Here is a 26158-nt window from a genome sequence, read left to right as displayed (position 1 = left end):
GTGGCATGTAGCAGAGCGGGGAGGGGACATTGGCTGATAGGACAGGAAGCAAAAAGCAGAGCAGCAGATCAGGTAAGGCGCCTAGCACAGGGATCAGAAAACAGTGCAATCAGGTGGGCTGGGGAGGGGGATCAGCATGGTACTCAGGGAGGAAGTGGGTCTGATTTGTGGCGCACATGTCAAAAGGGTTGTCTCCCACTGGTTTACTATGTCTCTTAATTGGAAGATAGGGTTTTTTTAGAAATTATTTCTCAAAAATCATGAAATATGTAGGTGAAACAGTTTGAAATGTAATGAACAATACTGCAAAGCTTCAAGAGTTGGGACTTGTGGTAACTGATTATTTTCTTTCTTGCCAACACCAGTTTATCTAGGAAGAATTCCAGGTTTCCTTTAGTGAAGATGCATAACAATGTAGATCACTCAGTTGTTAAAGAAATAGTGAATGGAATCTCCAGGAGGAGATGCATGGTTGATAAATTTTGGGAACCTCAGGCATCTGGGTTTATATGGAGTACCCATTGTTTTTATTTGCTACTAGCCATCTTGGAAGTCACAGAATAGGAGAAAAGGCATGACTCGTGACTAGTCCAGGTTCTCTCTGTAGGCCTTTTGAATTATCTGGTTAGAAATTAAGCCTTGTATTTTATGTTTAATGTAGTAGTGAAGGCTACTTGGAACTTCTTGAATTTTTCTGCTGTGTAAGATAATACAAAGGAGTATGTAGACTGTGCTCTCAGAAAACAATACCATTGTGGACAAAAAAATTCAACATAAATGTGATTGCTTTTTAATCAACTTTTGTTACAGTGATCTCAGTAATTTTTGTTATGTAACTTTGGTGTATAAGATGCACCTTAATTTTAAGATCTCACCAAGAAAAATTCCATGATTTTTTGGATTTAGCTACTGTTCACCAGCTTTAATTGTATAGTGAAATAGCCTAACTGTGTAACTTTTTGCTTGGATATAGGTTTTTTTGATCAACAGACTCAGTTGAAGGCATAGGAAAAGAAGTGTCAGGTCATTATTTGCATCCTTGCTCTGTGGTACCACCCTAATGATTCAGTTATGTGGTTTGTTGTTGCTTTCCTACATTTTGTAAACATGAATTTGAAGTGAATTTTAGGGCTTGAGCTGTGCATTTCATTGCTGCCTTTAATTCCACTAAATTTATTTTTTATGAGAATTTTGGAGGATCTGCTGCCCCATGCTTAATAGAGTCCCTATCTGTGCTTTGCAACCCAACAACTTTGACGTCTGATTAGCATTCTGTTTGCTGGTAGAATGTATCAGTCAGCAGTTTCCCATTTTACAGGTGAAGAGATTTCCACAAATTGGAAACAATAAACTAGTGGTAGAACAGGTTAATGGTTTGAGGACTTTTTCTGGATGTTTGAATAGGAAGTTCTGTGAAATAATTGTAACATTGTTAAGGTTACTGATTTCTCACAAGTTGTCCTATTGCTGACTTAAATGGGTTCATCGTTATTTCAATAGTTTATAGTACCTCAAGAATTAAACATATTTTAAGATGTGAAGAAATTCTTGTGTAACTGGACTGCATTAATATTGATTTGAGAGAGAGCTTTCTGGTAAATAACCCTGCTTGATCTCCTGCTCCTTATTCCCTGGCTCTGGAGAATCAAGACACCCTTACCTGTTTTCACGGTTTGCCTTTTCTGACAAAGGCATATTTTACCAGTTGCTTAGAAATTGTGTTAAAAGCTCTTGGGTTCTGTTCGGTCTTCTTTTCATCTTTGTAGCTCAGCCACAAGGTGGAACAGCATATGAGTAGCCCTTTCAGAGAGGATGTGCTGGTCTTTCTTCCTTCTTAACCATGTACCCTTTCTGTTGAAGTCAATGAGTTTTCACTGCACTTACTATACATACTTCTTCATAAATCTGCAATTTCTTTTAGATTTTCTACTCCGCACATCGTTCTTTACTGGACCTGATCTTTCACCCAATACTGTATTTTCAGAGGTCTTTAGTTGTCTGTCTTCCTTCCAAGTAAATGTACAGATCTTAATACATCTGGTTCAGTAAGTCTTATATATCTGAACCTATAGTTGTTTCAAGCTAAAAATTCTCCATGGGGAAACAAATAGAAATTCCTGCTGTGGATCCACACCTGAATTTCCACCTTCAAATCCTGAGTAGTAACTAATTCTTCTCGGTAACTGTAGGGCCTCATTTGTTGATATTTGTGATTTATAGACCACTGGATAAATTGTCTAAGATCTCATCATAAAAATGTATTTTTTATTTTACCTTTGATACTCGCTGCTGTTTTTTGCTGTTGCTTTCAGGTCTCAAATTATCCTTTGTATTATAGCTTTCATATTTCCTATGGTAGCCATATAATCAGTGTTTCCAAAAAGTTGGTGCAGGCTATTTAAATTCACCCCTTCCTATGAATTTAGTGAATATACCACTTTTTCCATAGCCACATCATGTCTTCCCCTGCTTTAATTCCATATTAATGTCAACTGGGGCAGGCATTTCACCCATTAATTCTTCTCTACTTTTTCAACGTAGACAAAGAGTAAAACTATTCTAGTAATGCGGCTCAAAGCATAGGCTTTCTTAATGAAAATTGATTTAAGAATGATCCTTCCACTGGAAAGAAACCTTGGTAAGTTGAAGGAAGAAGTCAGGTTTGTGTGTTGCTTTTAAAAAAGGTTTGAGCTCTTTCATTATCTTTGTAAAATGACTTGAGAGGTATTAATGGCTTTTTAGGGTTCAGTCATTAAGAATTCACTCTATGAATTGTTCAGTAAAAGGCAGGTTAGTTTTGTCAGTTTTCTCATTTAACCCTAATGACTCTCTTTCTTGCTTCATTTGTCAAGGGAAGGGAGAGCTGCCTTTGTAGAGGCCTCAGAGAAGAAACGGATAGTGTTAGATCATCAAGATCAAGAATGGTTAGATTAGTAAGGCAGAGCAAATCTAGGGGGAGACTTCACCTGTGTTCATCAGTCCAAATTAATGGAATAGCATAGATCAAAACCCAAAATTATCTTCCTTTTGATAATTTTAACTTGATAGGGTATGATGCTTAATAGTTTTTGTAAAGGAGATTATCAAAAACATACTGGGTAACATAATATTAGAATATACAGGTTTCCCTCATTTTATGTGGGTTCTTTATATGCAAATTTGCTCTTATGTAATGAACATATTTAGACCCATAATTTGTTATATCTGAGGTAAATTTGCCTCTTAGCGATCAGCACAGTTGCCCTCCCCACCCAAGCAGGTAAGTCTTTGCGGGGGAGGGGAAATGGCCATGGCCCCACTCATCCCAGCCCCAGCTGCAGAGGCTCCAGGAGTGGCTGGCGCCTGCAGCCGCTGTGCTGCATTGTGCTCCACCTGTCCCCCCCATGCCTGGGGTCTGCTTGTCCCCACTCTCCTGCTCCTGGGCTGCGCCATGCCCTGGTGAAGGTAAGTGGTGTTGGCTGTTCCCAGGGCCACTCTAGCATGGGCTGGGGTTAGTGCAGACAAGCAGAGCCCCGGGCAGCACGGGGCGTGGCACTCACCCCAGTCCCAGCAGCAGTGGCCCCACGAGTAGCTGGCACAAGCAGTTTGCAGCCACTGGGCTGCACCGTGCTCTGCCTGTCCTCACTCACCTCTGGGGCTGCTGCAGCAGGAGCAGGGGTGAGTGGGGACAGGCAGAGCCCTGGGGGGTTCAGAGCATGGTGTAGCCCAGCGGCTACAGGCAGCTAGTGTTGGCCATTCCTGGGGCTGCTGTAGCAGGGACTGGGGAGAGTGCTGAGCTTGTCTGTACTTCCCCTAGCTTGTGCTGAAGCAGTCCCAGGAGCAGCTGCCTGCACCACGGCACAGCGCAGCCCAGGCGCAGAGTTGAGTGAGGACAGGTGGGCCCCAGGCATGGGGGACAAGCGGAGCACAGAGCAGCCCAGCAGCTGCAGGCAGCTGGTGTTGGTTGCTCCCAGGGCTGCTGCGGCTGGGGCTAGTATGCATGCCACTCTGTTTCCTCTGCTTTGCTGCCTTGTACAGCCCTAGGAGCGGCACCCCGCCCACCCCACTTTCCTAGTCCCAGACTCCCTCCCTCCCTCCCTCACTGCCATGGGAACCTATCCCTATTTGTTACACTGTAAAGTGGGCTCACTTTTATGCTAATTTGATTTGCGCTGTTCTCTGGGAATGCATGTACTGCATAAATTGAGGGAAAACTATCTATAATTTACATGTTGCAAAGATTTTAATTGTTCAGGTTTTAATTTAATATTATTACTTAAATGTTTTACATATTCTTCATTTCTTGCTGTATATTTAGAAGACCCTAAAGTCTGTAACATGGTGAGAGAACTTTGAGTTTGGGAGTGTTTAAATTAATTAACATTGGAGGAATATGAAAGAAGAATTTTTAATACAAAGGACAGTGTCTTACATGACATCATTCTAGAAAAAATAATAGTCCTCACTCTCTACGTTGGTTCCAGTGGGTGAGTTTAAAGTGTCTTATCTTTCTAATTCTAGCTGTTTAAGTGGGGGGATGGTGAAAGGATTAAAGGATGTTCTGAAAATCCTTGGTAACAGGAAAAGATTTATGTGTGTACTGACATGGGGTTAGTACGTTTTTCTGTATCACATTCTAGGAATGCTCAAATATTGCCTGTGGCCAAGGAAAACTGGAATCTTTCTTCGTGGGCAACTGATTGCTAAGAAAGGTTTCCATAGAGATGGGAGATCACATGAGAATTTTGCTATGCTAGTAGTAATATTTAAAATTAGAAATAAGTTCAGTAAGGTACAGCTTAACAACAAAGAAAAAATATTTTGTGCGGTATTTAATCATTTTGGTTATACTTCTTTTGTCCTGTCTGCTTTTTAAATATTGTATGTTAAGGGTGTGATTAAAAAAGGCTGAAGCTAGTTGTAAATATAATTTCAAAAGAGCTTTTTTGTAGAGTTGAGTTTAATATATCAGATCTTCTTTTTCTAAGCTATTTTTACTTGCACTGGTACAATGAAGAGCAGAATTTATCTCTCTATATAGAGTGGATAATATTAGATAAGAAATCTCCTGAAAATGACAATTATTATTATTATTATTATTATTTATTTATTTATTTTTATCCTGAAGGTGATAATAGAAGCTTAAATAAAAGACAATGTACAAGAAAAATCCTTTCTTACATGCATTTTGCTCTGTGAATAATTCTTTTTCTAGGATCCTATTGGCCTAGATTTGTCAGTAAAACTAATGAGAAAACTTCATGGTATTTTTTTAGTTCCTCAGTTTTTGAAAGGATTTTTCTTTTGTATAAATTTGTTCTTTTTGATTTTATGTAGCCTTGCATTTTCCACTTACCTTATACTGTAGTTGCTCATTGTACTTTTGTAGTTACAGTCTTAGTTTTATCTGTTAAATAAATAACGTACTACAAATGCAGAATGAAACTTGGCATATAGTATTAGGTCTCCTCTGGGTTTTTTGGTGGCGAGCAGGGGCAAAGTTAGAAAAAAGAAAGAGACAGTTTGCATGGCATAGTTTACTACTTTATGGAATTGCAGAATTAACTAATTTGAATTTACATGCTCTTTTTGGAGCATTTATTACCATAATTAGCCCCATATCTGGTATTGTTTTCAGAACCAGACAGCAGCTCAGCTTCATGGCAGGCAGATTAATTAAATCTAAGGGTGTAAATATAGTTTAAAATATTTATTTAACCTCCTCTAATTATATTTGTTAAACAGTTAACTTAGAACAGCATCTCCAACACAGCTACTGCTGGGAGCAGTTCCAGGCTCCCTGGGCCCTTTGCCTTGGGGGAGCTGGGGAGAAGGCAAGCCCAGACGGACAACACAGCCCATTGGAAGCCCTGCTCTGGGAGGGAAGGAGTACCTGTGAACCAGCTCCTGATTGCTTAATTGATACATCATTAGGCTGCTCCCTGTTTTCTTCTTATCTATGAGTACTAGTCCCCTTCTTCCTTCCTTCCTTTCTGCCCTGCTGCTTTCTGATTCCTGCTGGGGCACTGCATGGCTTCCCTTCCTTCCCTGCCAGACTGCTCCTGCCTGGAGCTAAAGAATAACCGGTAAGCTATCCCGTTAAATCAACATGCCTTTTCCTCTGCACCTTTTTATAAAATTGAGTAATCCACTGCTAAAATTTGCAGAATAATATGGGAGGTGGAGAGGTCATGCAAATGAACTCCTTTTCTGCAGTATACATGAGTATTCTTGTTTCCTCCCAACCCTTGGCTGAGTAACAATTGCAGTTAATGCAACAAGCATACAGGTGAATGGCTTAACTGCTTTGATGCCATTGTCTGGGATTGGTAGTTAAAAGTTATTTTGTATTTAAAAATAAAGCAAAAATGTACTCTTTTAAGGTCATATATGGCCAAGTACTTTAGGGGTCTTCCTTCACTAACACCTTTTTAGGAATATAGTACTAACTTTATTTTAATAATAATGTCTACTATAGCTAACATCCAAAACAGTACTTAAAGGAGCTATCTCATTGCAGTCCTATTGTGGCAGATATTATGTGGCCTTGGTGTGCTTCAGGAATTGCCTGGTAAGCAGGACGTTTTGGAGAGAGGCATGAAAAGGTCTCTTGAAGCACCAAATACTTTATGGAATTGTTTATCCAACTTTTTTTTACCACATTGTCTCTATAGATCTCAGGTAGTATTGACAATTGAAGAAAGGTGGATACCGTCAATATCTGGCCATAGCTACCTTTTAGACAAACACAGAAGAGGGAGTTGAATTCTGAGAAAAATGTTTTCCTTTGGCACGATGGCTGCCTATACATGTGCTCAGGGATTGGGGGAAAGAGCAGGAGAGGCATTTTAATTAGAGGGGTTCCTGGACAGCTGCTCTAATTAAAATGGCTCAACTTCACATGTGTTAAGACCCCTGCATTTCAAAATGGCTGCTGGTGCACTTTAAATAAAGCTCATTTGATGAGTTTTAGTTAAAGCACCCTCACAGCCATTTCGAAACACAGGGGGATTAATACACATGACAGCTGGGGCAATGCAACAGTGTTCTAATTAGAATGCATTGGACCACATCCACTGGCAGCCAATATGTCTTCGCTAAGTAGATTTTTCTGACTGTGACAATCTAGGATTTGTAGAAATTAGCGACTGAAGGATATTAATGCCTTGAAGCATTAATTTCCTCACAAGGCTTGTCTAATGAGCTACCTATATCTTTTTCTTCAAAGGAAAGCTCTCAATTTAGATTTCTGCCCAGGCCATAATAGAAGAAACATATTCATTAGAGATTTTACTTTGTTTTCCTCCTCATTTTTTGGAAGCCATTTGTTTCAATGTTTTTTGCTGCATTAAGTGAAGTCACACTCTCTTTGGTGCTAGATATTAATCTGTTTGCTTATGTTGTCTGACTCCTCTCCATGCTAAACTTTCAACATTCCTTTTTGTGGTTTCTTCATATGAAATGTATGTCAGGGAGAAGCTGAAAATAATAGACGTCCTTCAGCGGCTCAGAGAGTAAGCTTCCATTCAAGATTTTCACTGATTGTACTTGCTATCAGATAGAAAAAGCAAGGAAGAGTCTGGATCCAAGCTAGGATAGTAGTAATAATAAAATTAATGTGCATTTTTTTTCAAATTTGCATTTTAAAAATAAATGATTATGATTTTATATTTAAATAGCAGATTTTCTGAGTGTAGATTAATCTGTTGCATTTTGACAATCTTATAAATCACTTCAGTTTAATTCATGTGACTTGTAGCGACATCAGAAGATCCTTAATTTGCCTAGTTAATCTTTCTATCCCCATTTATCCCACACATTTGCTGCTTGTTTTATTGTTTGCAATTTTGTATTTTCTAGAGTCTATACAAATTAGATTTCTCAGGCTCTTTCATCTTATTTTAGATCTGCAGTATTCTGACATTTGGATCCTTCTTCCCCTTTGAAAAGGTTGAAGTAAACTCATCTGCTAGCTTATACGCATCCTGTGCTCCCGTGTTAGGCTTGGCGTCGCTGGGAAAGGATTTTGTGCAGGATATGGTCCCTGGAGTCTAATCAGTAAATTAAAAATAAATTAATGTTCTGTTTTAGAAGGCTGCTGGACTGTAATGCCTTATTTGTTTAGGCCTCAGAATAAAATGGAGATCATTGAGTTGTGAGTTTCTTTTTAATATCACTATTCCCTGTAGACAAATCTGCTTTCTTCCATGTGTATTTTCACAGATTTCTCAGACATTAGGGCTGGAAGGGACCTCAGAAGATCATAGAGTCCAGCCCCCTGCCCAAAGGGGGTCATAGGATCCCAGCAAGATAAGCATCCAATTTACTCTTGAAGGTGTTCAATGTAGGTGCTTGAACCACCTCCACTGGCAGGCTGTTCCAGACCTTGGGGGGGCTCAGACAGGAAAGAAATTCTTCCTTATGTCCAGCCTGAAACGGTTTTGTAGTAGTTTATAACCATTCGACCTTGTCATCCTTTGGGGCGCTCTAGTAAACAACATTCCCCCAGGTACTGATGGTCACCTCTGATAATCTTATAGGTAGGTGGCCATCAGATCACTCCTGAGCCTGAGTGTTCCACACTAAAGAGCCTCATAGATCTCAGCCTGTCATCGTAAGGTCTGTTTTCCTGACCTCTGATCGTGCGCGTGGCTCTTCTCTGGACTCTCTCAAGCTTCTCCACATCCTTTTTGAATTGTGGAGCCCAAAACTGGACGCAGTACTCCAGCTGCGGCCTCACCAAGGCAGAGTACAAGGGGAGAATGACGTCCTGGGATTTGCTTCAGAAGCATCTATGGATACAAGCCAGCGTTTTGGTCGCTCTACTAGCCACAGCATCACATTGCAGGCTCACGTTCATCTTGTGGTCAATGATGACCCCCAAGTCTCTTTCTTCTGTAGTGTTAGCCAGTGTAGCACTGCTGAGCCTTTAAGGATGCTGCAGGCTTTTCCTCCCAAGGTGGAGAACCTTGCATTTTTCGGTGTTAAACACCATCAGGTTCTTGCCTGCCCATTTGCTTAGCCTGTCCAGGTCAGCCTGGATCACCCTCCTGTCTTCAGGTGTGGATGCTTTGCCCCAAAGTTTAGTGAATTTGAATTTGAGTTCATGAATTTTTATACTGTATAGTTTCATTCTCATGACCAAATCTTTTTTATCCATCTAATACCCACAGAATAGTTGTGTTCTCTTCCATAAAGGAGACCTGCAAGACAGAGTCATTTTTTTTAATGTTCCCTTTTTATGATACCTTTATGATTATGAAGAACTGTCTTCAAGTTTTTGTTTTTTTTTTTAAATTTACATTTGAAATAAAACCTTCTTTTTTGGTGAGATTGTAGCTTGTTGTACTCTCCTTTGCTTAACTAATGTCAGCCCATTTATGCCATGATCATTTATGTTCTACAAATGTCCATGCTTAAAATTTCAAATATATACTATGTGTGTGTGCTTATGTTCAGTTCTAAATCCTTTTATAATTTTTATAGAGGAGTGCTGAATAGTAAAAACAAATACTGTGGTTTGGCTTTTTAGGTTACCATTAGGGATAGACATGCTTGTGAACTGGTCATCAGTTTATGTATAAAGATTAGATTTGGACACTTTTAAACAACTGTGATTTCTTAGTAGCATACAGTTGTTTGTTTTGAAGTCATAATCTGTCATCCAGCAAGATTTAAGGCCATATTCTGAGTTGGAAGCTGAGAGGGGAAGTGAAAAGTGGCGGAGGTACAGGAGAGAATGTTTGTCTTTCTGTCTCTGCAATAACAGGCTGAGACCTAGTAATGCAGTACCTTAGTGTATGCTGTGCCCTGGACTCCTGAAGTGTCTTATTCACTGTGGATCATCTGACAGTCACACTCCAGCATTCTATCTATCTATCTATCTATCTATCTATCGGATTTAACGCTTACGTTAAAAGGGTAGATTTGGGGGCATATTCCGTTTGTTTTAGTATATCATATTAATAAACTTATGCTAGCTGCTAAAACTATCAGGAGAAATGACATGGTACGATGTCTAATTTATTCTGATTACTACTATTTTTTAAACAACAAAATAGCCTTCTTTACTAGGAATTGGCTTCAGGCATTGATTTTTATTTGATCTTCATTTAAAGTCTTACTGAAATCTGTTTGTACATAATGGCTAATTGTGAAATACCATTCTTAAGTGGTCCTTGTTATTTATGCGTCCCCTTGTTATAAAATGTTCTCTACTATGTAGTACCAGTAATGAAATGAACTTTCTGAACCTTCTTCCTTTATTTTCAACATGGTAGGTTTAATTTTTGCCTTTTGTAACAAGCCGCCTTTAAATTCTTTTCTGTTAGCAGGCGTTCGGCCTTTGAAGCTATAACATTTTCCTTCTTTGCAGGTAGAACTCTGGTCATTACAACTGAAAAACAGTATTATTCAAAGGATTTAAAGAGCTCTGTTCTTACATTGAATAGTTGGGTCCTACAGAAGCTTGAGCATATTTTCTCAGTGCCACTTACTGATAGCTATCAGTAAAACAGATATTCCTCTATTAACTCTGCTAAATAGCTAAGTCTAAAGTAAAAAATGCAGTCTTTCTCATTAGAATTTTCTGCAGTACAATTCTAAGCTGACAAATGTCTATGATAGAATGTAATGCATCAGCACTTAGAAGGTGAGAGCATCTGCTTGTTAAACTTAACATTTCAAATGTCTCCTTAAGCCATCATACAAAGCAACCAGGTTCCTTTCTTAAGAAAAAAGTTAATACTGTAATATGATTCAGTGTTCTCTGAATTCTTTCCACAGCGTTGCAATCCTTACAGTACTTTGGTGACAGAAAGCTTGAACTGTGGTTTTATTTAGCTTTTAAGATTCTTCATATATTAATTTAAGAAAAAGAAACCCTTTACAACAGTCAGCCACTGTATAGGTTACAAGGCCCTAGAATACTTTTGTTCCTTGTTAGTGTTGTTTATTAATTTGACTAGAATTATGCGGTTAGATATTTTGCTTACTATTGGTAGATGCAATGGAGACTTTTTATGCTTTTATCTAGGTAAAATGCACTTACTGTAGTTGGTTTACAAGAAAAAATTTAAAAACATGTTAGGTCAGCATTCAAAAGTGAACTAGAAACTTGGGCTTCTAAGTCATTTAAGTATGTTAAAAATATTACCCTTTATTTCATAGTGGAAGTACTAATTATAGTGTTTTCATTCTTGTTTTTCAAGGTACCCAGAGAATGGTATAGTAGAAATGGAAGCCAGTAATCTTCGACCACGAGCAAGAACCATTCTGAAGTGGAGCGAACTAAAAGTGGGTGATATGATCATGGTTAACTACAATGTAGAGACTCCAGAAGAGAGAGGATTTTGGTTTGATGCAGAAATTACCTCTTTGAGGGAAATCTCAAGGACTAACAAAGAAGTTCACGCCAAAATTCTTTTGGGGTAAGATTTTATTGACCAGCTTTGAAAGAACACTATGCCGGGGGGAAACAAGTCACACCTTTCTCTTTTTGTCCACTAAACTTTGTCAACAACCTATAACCTGATTTTTCACAGCTGTCTGGGTCATGGAATTACTTTTTTTTTGGCTTATGTAGCCTTTTTAAAAAAATGCTGTAGTAAGAAACCTATAATGGATGTCAGTTATCTCTGGCAATTTGGTTGGACTTCTCACTGTGATAACTGAATATTCAAATTCAAAGCCTTCCATCAGAAAGGTATGGTTTTTAGTGGATAATTATGTAGTTGTTTGTAGATTCAGAAAAACACATTCTTTTGAGATTACTGTGTAGGTGAATCTTGCTGGTTCTCTTTGCTTCTTACATGAGGAACTCAAGTATAGCTTTTTGAACACGGAACAAACTTCTGTGCAAGTCAGTAGCACAGAACTTTGAGGTAAGCAGCAAAAGTACCTTCTCCCCCTCTCTGCCCTCTGAGTGCTACAGCATGGAATAACAAAGCTGTATATTAGTTTCCTGCTGAATTTTGGGAGTTTGAGCAAAAATCAGTATGCTTTTCTTCACTCCAGAGCACTGGTGTGTGCAACCTTCTGGCCTTGAGGGTTAGATAAGTGGCACAGAGTTGATGTGCAGGCTGGGTCTGTGAGACTAGCCCATGGGGTTGGGCATCATGCTGTCCCAGCCTTGCATGCCTGATCTAGCACACAGGACCACACTATTTGGCCCTTCAGACTGCCCATGGGAACAGAAATTTGGCAGGAAGGGAGCAACAATTAACACTGCTGCTGTTCCCCCACTGTCAAGTGTTTTTGCCCGCCAGATAACTTGGCTCATGGGCCAGGGATTCAGCACCCCCTGCTCCAGAGTATTAACATGAGAGATTTTCTCTAACAACTGTTCTCTTGCATTTGGCTCTGAAAGCTGAAATGCTTTTTATACATTCTGGAATGTTTTCCAGATTAGAATGATTTGTGAGCATTATAGTTAAATGCTTTACTGTATCTATGCTTCTAACATAAATATTTAAATAAATATGTTATACTATAACAATGCATTCTGAACATAGCTATTTCTTAAGGATTATTGGTATATAATTCATTTTCTTTATATTTCAAATTCACATTTAGTACAGCTAAATCTTTTGGACATGTCAGTGAAACTGTGGAAATAGTTTGTTTTGTCCAGTTTATTAAGAAATGAGAGATGTATAAATAGATTTTATTGCCATCTCTGCCTTCTACTAAGATACCTTAATGGTCTGGCATCTTAATTTATGGACTTGGTCAAAAATTAGTTTGAGGCTAACCCTGGCATAGTTGTAGTTCTTGTTCAAGTGATTATATATACAGATTCTACTCATGGTGCATATGTTCACCATGAAAAAAGAGACTGAATTCTTTTGGGCTAACTGTTTTATGGAAGTGCCTACATGCAGCCACATGGAGCAACTGGACTGAAAGAAACCATGAGCATACCAAGCTCAGTGTTTCTACCAAACATGACAGAATTAGAATCCCTGTCAGCATGCAGTTTTCTTATATTGGATAAGAAGAATGGATTGATCCAATAACTTAATTGTAATGTTATAATTTGTTATAACATTAGATGAATGCTCATCTAGCCTGCCAGTAGTTTGATGGGCTACCAGAAGTTTGGGGTCTTGGTCTGTTGCAGAATTCAGGGTCCCTGGACCCCCAATGTATATGGCTGTTGATGGCAACCCTCTGGACCTGTGCTGTCACTTGGCCTCTAGACCTGTTATGTTGCCTGAATGCAACCACAGTTGCTGCTGGCTGTACAGATCTGGCCTTTGAGGAGCCCCCATGTTCTGGATCCAGCTTGTGGCCTGCAGTTTACCTTTTTGTGATGCAGCATATGCCTCTTGCTTTGCACTGAGGAAAGATAGATAGGAAAGAACAAAATAGTCTGGTATTGTGCCTTTTTATAGAGTGCCCAGAAGGCAGTGGAGTTAAGGCTGAAATGTTTCGTTCTAGGGAAGCTGATGCAGGTCTCCTCTGATTCAGATGAGTCTTAGAAGAAGCCACAAGAGACAGAGCTGTCCATGACTGTTAAAACCCAGTGTGCTTGACTCCAGTCCAGGCTTCCAGGCACTTTTTGTAGGTGCTACTGCATCCATTTCAGCATCTGCTTGAGAGCTAAAAGGAGCACTGTTCCAAAGACACAGTACCACTTACCAGTATCAGCACCAAATAATACAATAGGGGGAGCCTCTGAACTCATTTTTGCATAGTGTCAGGGACTGAAAGGACCTCACTGGACATGTACTCCGTACCTGACACAAGCCCTAGATTTTTTTGAATGTCCAAGGCTTTGTAAGGAATCTGTCTGCTGCTTCTCTCTCCAGGGCTAGGCCTCCTATCACCTAACGCATAGATTTAGCAGCCTCAGGCAACTCATTTGCTTCAGCCCTAGCTAAAGTTAAGACAAGGAAAAGTAAAGAACACATGTATCAGGTTCAGTAACCTTGTCTTCCCTTGTTGTATGAGTGAAATCCCATTATTTTGCGCTTCAGAGGAGTTTAGGACTTTTCAGTTGAATCTTTTTGGCTTATGTCAACTTCTATACTAGCCACTTACAAGAGAGCATATAGTGGAAAGCAGGTAACCTTGTCAAAAGATTTAAATGTTTTTTATTGTTATATTGACCCTCTGGTTGCTCAAGTAGTGCAGGAGAGGATAAAATAATAAAGTCTGCCTTTTACCCTCCCCAAGGGTAAAAGGAAATGGTTTCTTTTCAGCTAGCTTTGTTTGGCAAACATTCACATGGAGGTAGCAGTTTTAAAATCTGTTACTCTCTGTCTCTTTTAAATTGGAGTAGATCGTTCAGGCAAATTGAGAACTATTACAAAGATCCCACAAAGAAGCCAAGATCCTTGTAGATTCTCAGAGAAATAGGACAAAACTAGAGTTACGCTCATGCCGGGCTACTAAAGTATTATTCAGGACAAACTTTGAGTTATACCTCTTGATTCAACCACCATCACATGACAGCAGTTCAAACTCTGAATCATTCCAGACACCACATTTGCAGAACTGAGGCCAACTCTGCACCTTGAGTAGTGGTTTTTCATTTGACAGCTTGGATGCTAGTGGGATGAGCTTAGAAAATAAAAAGTTTTCTGCTAAGGTACAGGGCATTTCTATCCTTATTTATTGGCCTTATATATTTATTTTTATCCTTAGTTTTCACTATGGATTTCTCTTCACAATTTTTATTCATTAGAGCAGTGGAGAACAACCTTTTTGGCAGGCATGTCACAATTTAGCCCCACACTATCTGAATATCACTCTGTTCTTTCCCTGCTCAATATGTTGCTCTGCTTTTTGCTCTTTGTCCTGTGCTCCCTGTCCAATCTGTTGCTCTGTTTTCTGTTTCTTTCCCTGTCTGTCACTCTGCCTCCTGTTTCCTCCCCAATCTACTGTGTGCTACACACAGAAGCAGCTTATGCTACTTGTAGCATGTATTCAGATTTTATTTTTGAAAAACTGAATTAAAAATGACTTTTTAAATGCTTAAATTATACATCTCGTCTTCCTGTAGTTTTCCTCTTCCTGGGACCTACATAGTTTCTGTTCTGTTTCTGATGACACTTCTTTTTGAACCTGCATTTTCTTCTTCATGTCTGTCTATTAAGATGGCATTCCTTTTGCACAGTATATGGGTTCACAGGGTGAGTGACAGCCAAGCATTCTTGGAAGAAACAGTTTATATCTCTTTCCATAAGGATAAATTTACTTGCCCCAAATTTTTCCTAAAGTGATCTGAGACATCCGCTTAAATCAGTTTATTTATCAGTGATCTTTCTAGCACCTCATTCATCTGCTGCAGACATGGGCAGATCTAGGAATTCAAAACCAGGAGTTGTGTGAGATGCCAGTGGTGCCACAAGGGTGGTTGCCCCCCACCTCTTACCTTCACCCCTCACTGCACAGACCACACACTGCAGCAGGAGCTTTGAGGACTATTTTAATAGGTTTCATAGATTCCATAGACATCACTGCTGGAAGGAACCGTGTAAGATCATCGGGTCCACTCCCTGCCCAAGGGGCAGAAAGTCAGCTAGGGTCAAATGATCCTAGCAAGATAAGCATCCAAATGTTTCTTAAAAGTGTCCAGAGGAGGTGCTTGCACCACCTCTGGAGGGAGTCTATTCCAGGCCTTGAGGCTTGGACAGTAAAGAAGTTTTTCCTTATGGCCAACCTAAAATGGTCTTGTAGGAGTTTGTGACCCTTGCACCTTGTCATCTCTTGGGGTGCTCTGGTGAACAGGTGCCCCGCAGATCCTGATACACACATCTTATGTACTTACAGGATGCCACCAAGTCACCCCTGAGCCTGTGCTTCTCCAGGCTGAAGAGTCCCATGACTCGCAGCCTCTCTTCATAAGACCTGTTCTCTTGCCCTCTGATCATGCACATGGCCCTCCTCTGGATTCTTTCAAGCTTCTCCATGTCCTTCCTGACTTGCAGAGCCCAGAATTGGATGCAGTACTCCAGCTATCACCTCACCAAGGCTGAGTACAGCGGGAGGATGACATCCTGGGTCTTGCTTGAGATGCATCGGTAGATACAAGCCAGAGTTTTGTTCACTTTACTGGCTGTGGTATCACATTGGTGGCTTATGTGGTCAGTTATGACCCCCAAGTCTCTTTTGGTCGCGGTGCTAGAGGGTGTAGTGTTGCCGAGCTTGTAAGTGTGATGTGGGTTATTTTTCCCCCAAGGTGGAGTACCTTGCATTTCTCTATATTGAATGCCATTAGGTTTTCATCTGCCCACCGTACGAGCCTACTGAGGTTGTCCTGGATCACCAGCCTATCCTCAAGTGTGGACACTCTTCTCCAATGTTTGGTGTTGTCAGCAAACTTAGCCAGTCCACTTCTGACACCAGAGTCCAGATCATTTATAAAGACATTGAAGAGTGCAGGTCCGAGAACAGTGCCTTGGGGGATACCACTGGTCACCGAGCACCAGAATGATTCAGTCCTGTCAGCTACCACTCTCTGGGTCTGACCTCGGAGCCAGTTCCCCAGCCATTGGACTGTAGTGTAGTCGAGGCTGTAGTTGCCCAGTTTTTCTATGAGGACATCATGGGACATGAGTTCAAAGGCTTTTTTTTTTTTAAAGTCCAAATATATGATACCAAGCTTTTTCCCTTTATCCAGGTGGTACATCACCTGGTCATAGAAGGACATGAAATCGGTCAGGCAAGACCTACCTGCAACAAACCTATGTTGGCTATACCTCAGAATGTTGCCTTCTCTTGGCCTGTTGAGAATGGTTTCTTGGATATTTTTTCCAAGGTCTTTCCAGGGATTGAGGTCAAACGGATTGGCCTATAGTTTCCTGGATCTTCTTTCCTCCCGTTCTTAAAGATAGACACCACATTGGCCCTTTTCCAATCTTCAGGTACTTTGCCTGAGCGCCACAAGTTGCCAGTGGCTGTGCTATGATGTCTGCCAGTTCCTTTAGTGCTCTTGGGTGTGATCTACGCGGACCAGCTGACTTGTGGGTGGCCAGCCTCTCAAGGTGCTCCCTCACAAGATCTCCACTAGTGGTTATATATTCACCCTCACCCTGGTCATCCCGTATCATGTTAGGCAGGGTGGTCCCTTCGGGCTGGTGAAAAACTGACAAAATAATTAGTAAGCAGTTCGGCTTTTTTCTGGGTGTCTGTTGTCAGCTGCCCCAATTGGTTTAGCAGGGGTCCAATGTTGCCCTTGTTTGTCTTCTGACTCCCCGTGTATCTGAACGATTGCTAGCAGAAATTGAACTCTGCAGTTTGGACATTTTCAGAGCAATACTTAAGATTTTAATAGACTAAAAGCTACTGAAGCAAGTGACACAAGTTTATTGATATTGCTTGGTCAAATCGTAGAATCATAGAAAATTAGGGTTGGAAGGGACCTCTGGGGGTCATCTAGTTCAGTCCCCTGCTCAAAGCAGGACCATCCCCACCCAGATCATCCCAGCCAAAGCTTTGTCTGGGTAAGTCTTGAAAACCTCCAACAAAGGAGATCCCACAACCTCTCTGGGTAACCTGCTCCTGTTGTTTTACTCAATTTCTATTTAGAAAATTCTTTCTAACATCTAACTTAAACTTACCTTGCTGCCACTTGATACTGTTGCTCCTTGTTCTTTTGTCTGCCACCACTGAAAACAGTCTAGCTCCATCTTCTTTATAACCACTCTTCAGGAGTTGAAGACTGTTATTAAATCCCCACTCAGTCTTCTCTTCTCCAGACTAAATAACCCCAGTTTCCTCAGTCTCTCCTTAGAAGTCATGTGCCCCAGTCCCTGAACCATTTCTGTTGCCCTCCACTGGATTCTTTCCAATTTGTCCACATCCTTTTTCTGTAGTGGGGGCCCAAAACTAGACACAGTACTCCAGATGTGGCCTCCCAGTGCTGAACAGAGGGGAATAATCACTTCCCCTGACCTGCCGGCAGTGCTCCTACTAATGCAATCCAGTATGCTGTATTTGGTCCTTGTTGAACCTCATGAGATTTCCTTTGGCCCAATCCTTCAACTTGTCTAGGTCACGCTGAATCCTAGCCCTATCCTCCAGCATATCTACTACTCCCACAGCATGGTGTCATCTGCAAACTTCCTGAAAATGCATGCTTTGCCATCTTCCAGGAGGGGAGTGAGTTCAGTATGGGGGTTGCCCAGCCTGTGCTGGTGGGTGGGGCCAGTGGATCTGAGGCCCTCTCACTCCAAAGCAGGCTGAGGAAACCTCCAGAACGGACCTCTTTCCCCTGCCTTCCCCTACTCCCATTCTGAGAGAGCACAGGAGCCTGGAGCAGGGGTCAGGGCTTGGGGACTGACCATGCAGCCTCTCTCCCCAGATCAGTTCTAAAGTGGATCTCAATCACTCACTGTCCTGATTCAACAGCAAGCATCTGTTGGGTTGGGAGTGTTGGTCTAACTCATGACACTTTCTGTGAAGTGCTTAGTTAGATGGGAGAGCCGTACATCTGTCAGCAACCAAAGATCTGTGGATTCAATCACTCTGATAGCAATGCAGGGTCTAGTTTTAAAAAATTAGTGATGCGTTCCTAGGCCATTCCATTTTGAAATTAATTTTAGGTGTGGGAGAATTCTGCCAGATTTTTAAAAACTTATCAACTAATTTTGCAGAAAGAAATACAAATATTTGTGAATCTCGCTAGTGGTATTATTTGTGATCAAGTTGTTGGCCATCTAAATGATATAACTTCTGTATTTTCACTGAGCTTTGCCTGTAAAAATGGGCTTTTTTCAAAAGTGTTGAATGGTATTTAAAGGTCTTTCTATCATTCCATGCTACTGTAGAGAACAAAGAAAAAGTATTGGACGTATTCCAGTTTTTGCTTTTAAATTTAACTGAGAGAGATTATTCAACACATGTTGGTCTATTATTACCCTTGGAATTTAAAATAGTAACATAATATTTCTTTTGAGGCCAGTCATAACTGACTTACAAGTCATTTGAATTTTCACATATTAATGCAAGTAAGCCACAAAGTTATAGCACTTTGCAGGATGCAAGAACATCTTGTTTAATGCATAGTGTTTTACCTAAACTTAAAGAAAAGAAAAGATGTATACTCTTGTTCTTGCCCCTAATTTTATAATTTTAGCAGAACCTTCATTGTGTTTCAAGTCAAAAGAGTTGATAATTTTTTGTCATTTATAAATTTGTTTATGCTATGTCTCCAACAATTAAACAATCTCTTTGTTTTCTATGAATTTTATCCTACTGGCCTGGGCTGTTTCTTCACTGACCTTGAGGAAGCTCTTTGACAGTAACTATAGCAACTGCCATATTAATTAGTCTTTTGTAGCGAACATGGGTCTAAATATGGTTCCAGTGCCAGAAGCCCTAAAAATTGAAATCCTAGTTAACTGTGACCAGACTCTTTTATTTCTTTCTGTAATTCAGTGTTCTTATATCCTTTGCATTTTTACAAATTGATTTGGGGTTGTAAAATGTTTATTGTTTTGATTCAACAATTCTATTTTATAAATTGTAATGTATGTAGATGCATATGGGGTTCTGGCTGTTTTATTGAATTGGAACGTGTGAGATTAATAAAATAGAATACTTTAAGAAACAATAGTTGTGGCTAAATCTGCTGAATCTCTGTGGAAACCAGTTGAATTCACTGTGCTTATCTTGATGTGAGTCTTTGCAGCCTGCAGATATAAATAGATTGCAGAGGGTAAAAGAGTAGTGGCAGACTTCGAGCTGTGTGTTGTTACCCTGCGGAATGGACAACTTCTGTTAGTGTTTCTACTGTGCAGTCCAGTTTTCTGTTTAGGAATTTATATTTAAATTTAAAATTCTGCATAGTGTTTAATATACATGGAATAAATATAAAGTTTGTTTAGCATGTATGAGAATATAATAAAAGAGAAACTAAAATAAAAAGAGTAATATGGACATACATTTCATCATGCTTTTATGAAATACGTAGCTCTGACCAAAGAGAAAAGTGTATATTTGCTACTTTTTGCTGAAGAATGTTTGTGACTAATTTATGAACAGATATTCATCACAATTTCCAGGAAGACTGGTATAGCCTGACAGCTATTGAATATTGTTTGATAGGATTGATATCGTTTCAAGGATAACAAGCCAAGCAGAGCTTTTCTTTGATAAGACTTGAAACATTTAATTCAGAATTTGCCAGCAGTTCTGATACTTGAGGTTACTAACATTTTACAGTGTTTTTCATTATGAAAGTGTGGTATCTGTCCTGTCTGGTCCCATGGACTTGTATATGTCCAGGTTTTCTAAACAGTCCCTAATCTGTTCTTTTGCCACTGTTGGCTGCTCACCTCCTTCCTAAACTGCTACCTGGTGCTGTAGTCTGGAAGCTGAACTTGCCTGTGAAGACCGAGGTGAAGAAGGTATTGAGCACTTCATCCTTTTCTGAATCCAGTTTGCCTCCCCCATTCAGTAAGCATCCCACATTCTCCTTGATCCTCCTCTTGCTGCTGACATACTTGTAGAAACCTTTCTTGTTGCCCTTCACCTCCCTTGCTAGCTGCAATTCCAGTTGCTCTTTGGCCTTCCTGACTTCATCCCTGTATGCCTGATCAATGCTGTTCTACTCCTCATTACTTATTTGTCCAAGTTTCCTCTTCTTCTGAGCTTCCTTTTTGTGACTTAGTTTACTGAAGAGTTCCTTTCTAAGCCAAGCTGGTGTTCTGCCGTACTTGCTAGTCTTCCTGCACTTCAGGATGGTTTGTTCCTGCACTTGCCATAAGGTTTCTTGAAAGTATAGCCAGCTCTTCTGGACTCCTCCCTTTCAAACTGGCTTCCCAGGTTCCTGCCCATAAGGTCCCTGAGTGAGTTGCAGTCTGCTTTTCTGAAGTCCAGGGTCCTTACTCTGCTGCTCTCCATCCTTCCTTTTCTCAGGATCCTCATGTCAATCATTTTGTGGTCACTACTGCCCAAGGTACCATGTACTACTAGATTCCCCACCAATTCTTCCCTGTTTCTGAGCAGCAGATAAATAATAGCACCACTGCTAGTTGGCCGCTCCAGCACTTGCACGAGTAAGTTGTCCCCAGCATCCTCCACAAACTTCCAGGATTGCCTGAGCACTGCTGTTTTGCCCTCCCAGCAGGTGTCAGGGTGATTGAAGTCCCCCATGAGAAGCAGGACTTGTAATTGGGAAACTTCCACTAGTTGTTTGAAGAGAGCCTCATCCACCTCTTCCTTTGGTCTTGTGGTCTGGAGCAGACCCACACCACAACGTCACCCTTGTTTCTCTCCCCTCTAACTTTAACCCAGAGACTTTCAACAGGCCTATCTCCAGTTTCATACTGGAGCTCTAAGCAATCATATGGGCTTGTTTACATATAGAGCAACTCCTCCTCTTTCTTCCTTGCATGTCCTTCCTGAACAGTTTGTACCCACCCATGACAGTGCTCTTGTCTTGTGAGCTATCCCACCAAGTCTCTGTTATTTCAATCGCATCATGGTTCCGTGACTGTGCAAGGGCTTCTAATTATTCCTGCTTGTTTCCCAGGCTCTGTACATTCATGTACAGGCACTTTAGGTAACTAGTCAATTGCCCTGATTTCTCAGGAAGTATGAGAGCACCTCCCCTGCTTGCTATTCCTCTAGGTCTCCCACTTCCCTCAGGGCTTTGGTCTCCATCCCCCCCGCAGACCTAGTTTAAATGCCTCCTCACTAGGTTAGTGAGCATGTCTGTGAAGATGCTCTTCCCTCTCTTCATCAGGTGAATCCCATCTCTTCCCAGCAGTCCTTGAAACAACATCCCATCACTGAAGAAGCCAAATCCCTGCTGGTGACACCACCTGCACAGCCAGGTATTGATCTGCAGGATGCACCTGTTTCTGGCTGGGCCCTTTCCCTTGACCGGAAGGATTGAAGAGCCCTAGACCCCATGACTCTTACAGCCAGAGCCCTGTAGCCACTTTTGATCCGCTCAGGGTCTCCCCTGGCAGTACTGTTGGTGCCCACATGGATGAGCAGCATGGGTCAGAGGATAAGTCTTGGTAGTCCCTCCGTGACATCTCTGATCCAGGCTCCGGGCAAGCAACAGTATTCCCAAGACATCAGGTCAGGTTGGGAGATGGCTCCCTTTGTTCCCTGCAGAAGGGAGTCTCCAACCACCACCACCCATTTTTTCGTGGTGGTGGTGGTCTTGATCCTTCCCACCTGGGTGAGGCCTGACCTGAAAACAAAGTCATGATGTAAGTATCAAAACTAAGTCATGATGATTTATTATTATAATGTTGAAAAATATTTATTAAAAAAATTTCGAGTGAAAATTGTATGTGCTCTGGTTTGCTGTTTTGAGAACTGTGTGATTATGTTGCAATGTAATTTCTTTGCAAAAATTCAGAATGCTATCCATATTAGAATACAATTGTGAAGGAGAAACACAATCATTCAGAGATTTTTCATTTGTACTGGTGGGTTAATTCACTGCCAAAATAGAAGATAATTCTGCAGCGTGGGGGGGGTTGATTGTCTGTGTTTTATTGAGTCAAGAAAAGCTGAAGAATGTCTAACGGGTTTTTTTTGAGCATCTACTAGCTTGACAGGTGCTGCGGGTGGCATATACCAATTTAAACTGACTGATTTATCAAGAGCAAATTGTATTGAGCATACTATGTGTGTACGTTTGGAAATGGCTAATATGCTTTAAGAAGTAATGAATTAGACAAAGTATTTTGTGTACAAATCTATAGGACTCTGATGAGGATTCAGTACACCCAGCAATGAATTAGCCAGATTTCCCCATGCTACTAGGAAGTTTAAAAATCACTGACCTGTTCAGTAGTAACACAAGCTTCTTTTCATGGCCGACCATCAAGTTTTTGTGAAGTTTTGTGCTCCTTTCTTCTTACCTGATAGCTGTACAGAAGGCAACGTTGTGTGATAGATTACTTTACTTTTTGTAAAGTTTTTAAATTTCTGGAGACTAAAGGATATAATGGAATCATGTATAGATTGTTTTTGGCTGTTTTCTGACATATGGGTAGTAGATTCATAGGGTACTTATACACATGCTCCAATGTGTTCCAATTCGAATGGGTTGAGTCTGCTGGAGTGTTCTAATTAGAACACCCCAGTGTGCTGCAGCATCTCATGTATTCAGTGTCTGCGTTTCAAAATGGCATTGGGGATGCTTAACTAAACCTTGTCGAATGAGCTTTAGTTAAAGTGTTCTTGCTGCCATTTTGAAAAGTGGGATGCTAAATACACAAGATGCTATTAGTGTTTTAATTAGAGTGGCTCCCGAGAGTAGCTCTGATTAAAATGCTCCCACTCCCCACCATTGAGCAGGTGAAAAAATACCCTTAGATGCATTTCCTTTGCTGCTGCTTTTATCATAATACTAATATTGCACTTAGACAAAGGGAAAAAAACCCTTTCAAATCGGATTTGAAAAGCGTAAAAATTGGTTGGAGGGGATCAAAAATATTTTGGGCTGTATGGGAAAATTCCTCTCTCATGCTAGGCTAGGAGAATCTATCTGTGTAGTGACAGGTTCATTAGTAACCTTAACTGACCACATAAAACTACCTGTTCCCTCCTGTCTTTCTAAAAGTTAGCCATTATTGTGCAGTAATCTCCAACGCTTAAAATACATATATTTATGTGTGGAGGTATCTGTGTTTATAACCATTTTAAATGCTTATACAAAAGTCCTGAATATAGACAAACTAAAATAAACAGTATTACTTTTATAGATAACTTAAGGGAATATACGCAAACTTTTTATCTTTGCTGATCTTTTGTGACTGTTTAAACATTCCTCCCATATAAATTTGTATTTTAGAAAATTCATCTTTAGGACATTTAGGGAAATCCATCTTTAAGAATTTTTTTTATTGTGAATATGATACATAATTCTTTGTTTCATTTTTCATGGTTCCTTGCTGTAGAAATGAATCGGGCGTGGTTAGAGAAAACAAGTAGGATGAGCAAAACAAATACCCTAGATAAGGAATAGTCCAACAAATTCTCAAGCATGATATCCAGGTTTATAGCTTTGAAAAGGTGAATCCTTAGTCTCAATCTGGCGGCATAATTCTAGTCAAAGTTGAGAAGAGGAAATCAAAAGGGGCACTAAAATATTAGAAAACCACAAATGGAGGGAGCCTGGGGGAACTGAAGGGGACTATTTAGGGTCTCAAAATTAACAGAAAGAAATAAATACTTAAAGGAGGAAAGTCTGTTTCTTCCAGAGGTGAATGTTAGAGGTGCGCCAGTACATCAGTATGATGTTGGATTGGTACCAATATACAGAAAATTTGCTGTATTGGATATAGGCCTCATGGGGCCGATTAATTTGGCCAATAAATGTTCGTGCTGAGCACAGCTGCAGCGCAGCACTCAGGCAACCAAGAGCAGAGCCAGCAGTGTGGAGAGCTGTCTCCAGCTGGTCAGTCTGTTTTGGTAGAATGGGGGGGCAGACCACGCCTCCCCCCATGGTGAGAGAGGGGGCAGGGGCAGGGACTGCCCAGGTGGGGCGGGGGCTGGAGCTGCAGCTCATGGGGAGGGGCAACTCCTGTTGCTACTTGCACCCTGGGAGGGCATGAGGAGAGCGTGTGCCCCCTGGATCTGCGCGGGTCAGGGTGGGCTGTAGCTGGGGCTGTGTGGTGCTCTTCTTGGTGGGGGCTGGGCTTGGAGCAGGTGCTGGCAGCGCTGGAAGGATGCTGCATCCACCCCAAATTTTGCCACCAGCCGCCTGGTGCTGCTCCGGCTCAATGCCCCACCTCCTACCCACGTGTTTGGGTGCAAGCAACCGTGGGAGCTGTCCTTCCCCACCCCCAGCCACAGTTCCAGCTTCCCCTGTCCCTTCCCTCCCCATGGAGGGCGTTGATCTGCCTCCCTCCCCTTCCACCACACCAGACTTACCAGCTGGAGGCAGCTTTATTGGAAATCAGATCGGTATCGGCCAATATGCCTCTTTAAATATTGGCTATCGGTAATGGCCCCAAAATTTCAATTGGTGCACCCCTAATGGTTTTGGCTGGGCTGTGGGGAAATTTACAGAGGTGTAAGGACTATTTTTGCTTGTTAATCTTTTTATCTTTTGCTCTAGATACTTTGTAGTTTTGAAGAATGAGGGCATAATACTGCTTTAAATAAGTTGTTTCTCTGTCATTACAAATGGATGTCACAGCTTTTGAAGGGAAACTCATGAATTGTAAAGCCTAGTTGGACATGGTAACAAACGAGCTTCAACTCAGCATTTCAAGTGTGAATGTTTGGACCATGTAGTTTCATTAAGATTGAGTATAAGAAGTTGGGTGTGGTGGAGTCGAGAAGAACTGAAAGGAGTCTGAATCGATATTTGTCCTATAGCCATGACACTCGCAATCTGAATACTGAGCACACTTATACAAAGAGAGGTAGTTAGCTGTGTTAGCCTGAAGACGGGTAGATCTGTACTTTATAGACTAAATAAGAGTGTGTGGGGAGGGCACATGTTTATGTGACCCCCATGTCCACTTCATCAGATGCTGGGGTAGATGAATTGTAGTCCATTTCATTTGGCTGAGTGCTGTGCCATCCAAAAACACCACAGTCCCTACCTCGGAAGGTGCTAGAGTGCCGGCATGGCAGAAAAACAAAATGCAGGCAAAGGGTACATGGCAGGATGCCCTGCTTGTGCCCCTTGCCCCCCAGCCCACAGCCCAGGCTCTGTGACTCCCAGCAGCTACCCCAGCTCTGGGTAGCTGCTGGAGCCTGGGCTGCTCCCAGCATAGCTTGCAACATCCCAGCTGCCTGCTGGGAGCAGCCCGGGATTCCAGCTGGCATCAGCTCCACACTGACGCATGCAGGTGTGCCTCAGAGTGGGCAGTGGGGGAGGGGCTGTATGAAGCTTCCTGGCTGCCCTGGGCTGCTCCCAGCAGGCAGCTGGGACACTGCAAGGCCTGCTGGGAGCAGCCTGGGCTCCGTCACTGGCAGCAGCTACCCAGAGCCGGGGCTGACTGGCGTGCCAAGTAAAATGACCTTGCGTGCCATGCTCAGCATGCGTGCCAGAGGTTGCCGACCCCTGGTCGTTAAACATGTTAGCTTTGCCGTCTGGTGTGACGACCAAGATTCCCATGGCGTCCTGCAAGGGCCCCACATTACCCGGGACCTTCTTTTTACCCCCTATGTATTTAAAAAAAGGACTTCTTATTGTCCTTAATCTGGGAAGCTAGCCCCAGTTCCATCTCTGCCTTGGCCTTCCTAA

At 41.4% G+C, this 26158-nt stretch overlaps 1 protein-coding gene across 4 annotated transcripts in view; it reads left to right on the top strand.

The window, feature by feature from the left end:
• UHRF2 (ubiquitin like with PHD and ring finger domains 2) overlaps window positions 1–26158 on the top strand; it is a 165499-nt gene that overhangs the window by 52097 nt on the left and 87244 nt on the right. For all 4 annotated transcript variants that reach the window (XM_019554794.1, XM_019554793.1, XM_019554795.1 and 1 more), the window contains one exon: window positions 11190–11408. In XM_019554794.1, the coding sequence (XP_019410339.1) occupies window positions 11190–11408 (219 nt within the window). The remainder of the gene's footprint in view (window positions 1–11189; window positions 11409–26158) is intronic.

Source organism: Crocodylus porosus, unplaced genomic scaffold (assembly GCF_001723895.1).
Source record: "Crocodylus porosus isolate Cpor-Errol unplaced genomic scaffold, CroPor_comp1, whole genome shotgun sequence".
In the NCBI taxonomy this organism is placed as follows: Eukaryota; Metazoa; Chordata; order Crocodylia; family Crocodylidae; genus Crocodylus; species Crocodylus porosus.
This window is presented reverse-complemented; position numbering and strand designations above follow the sequence as displayed.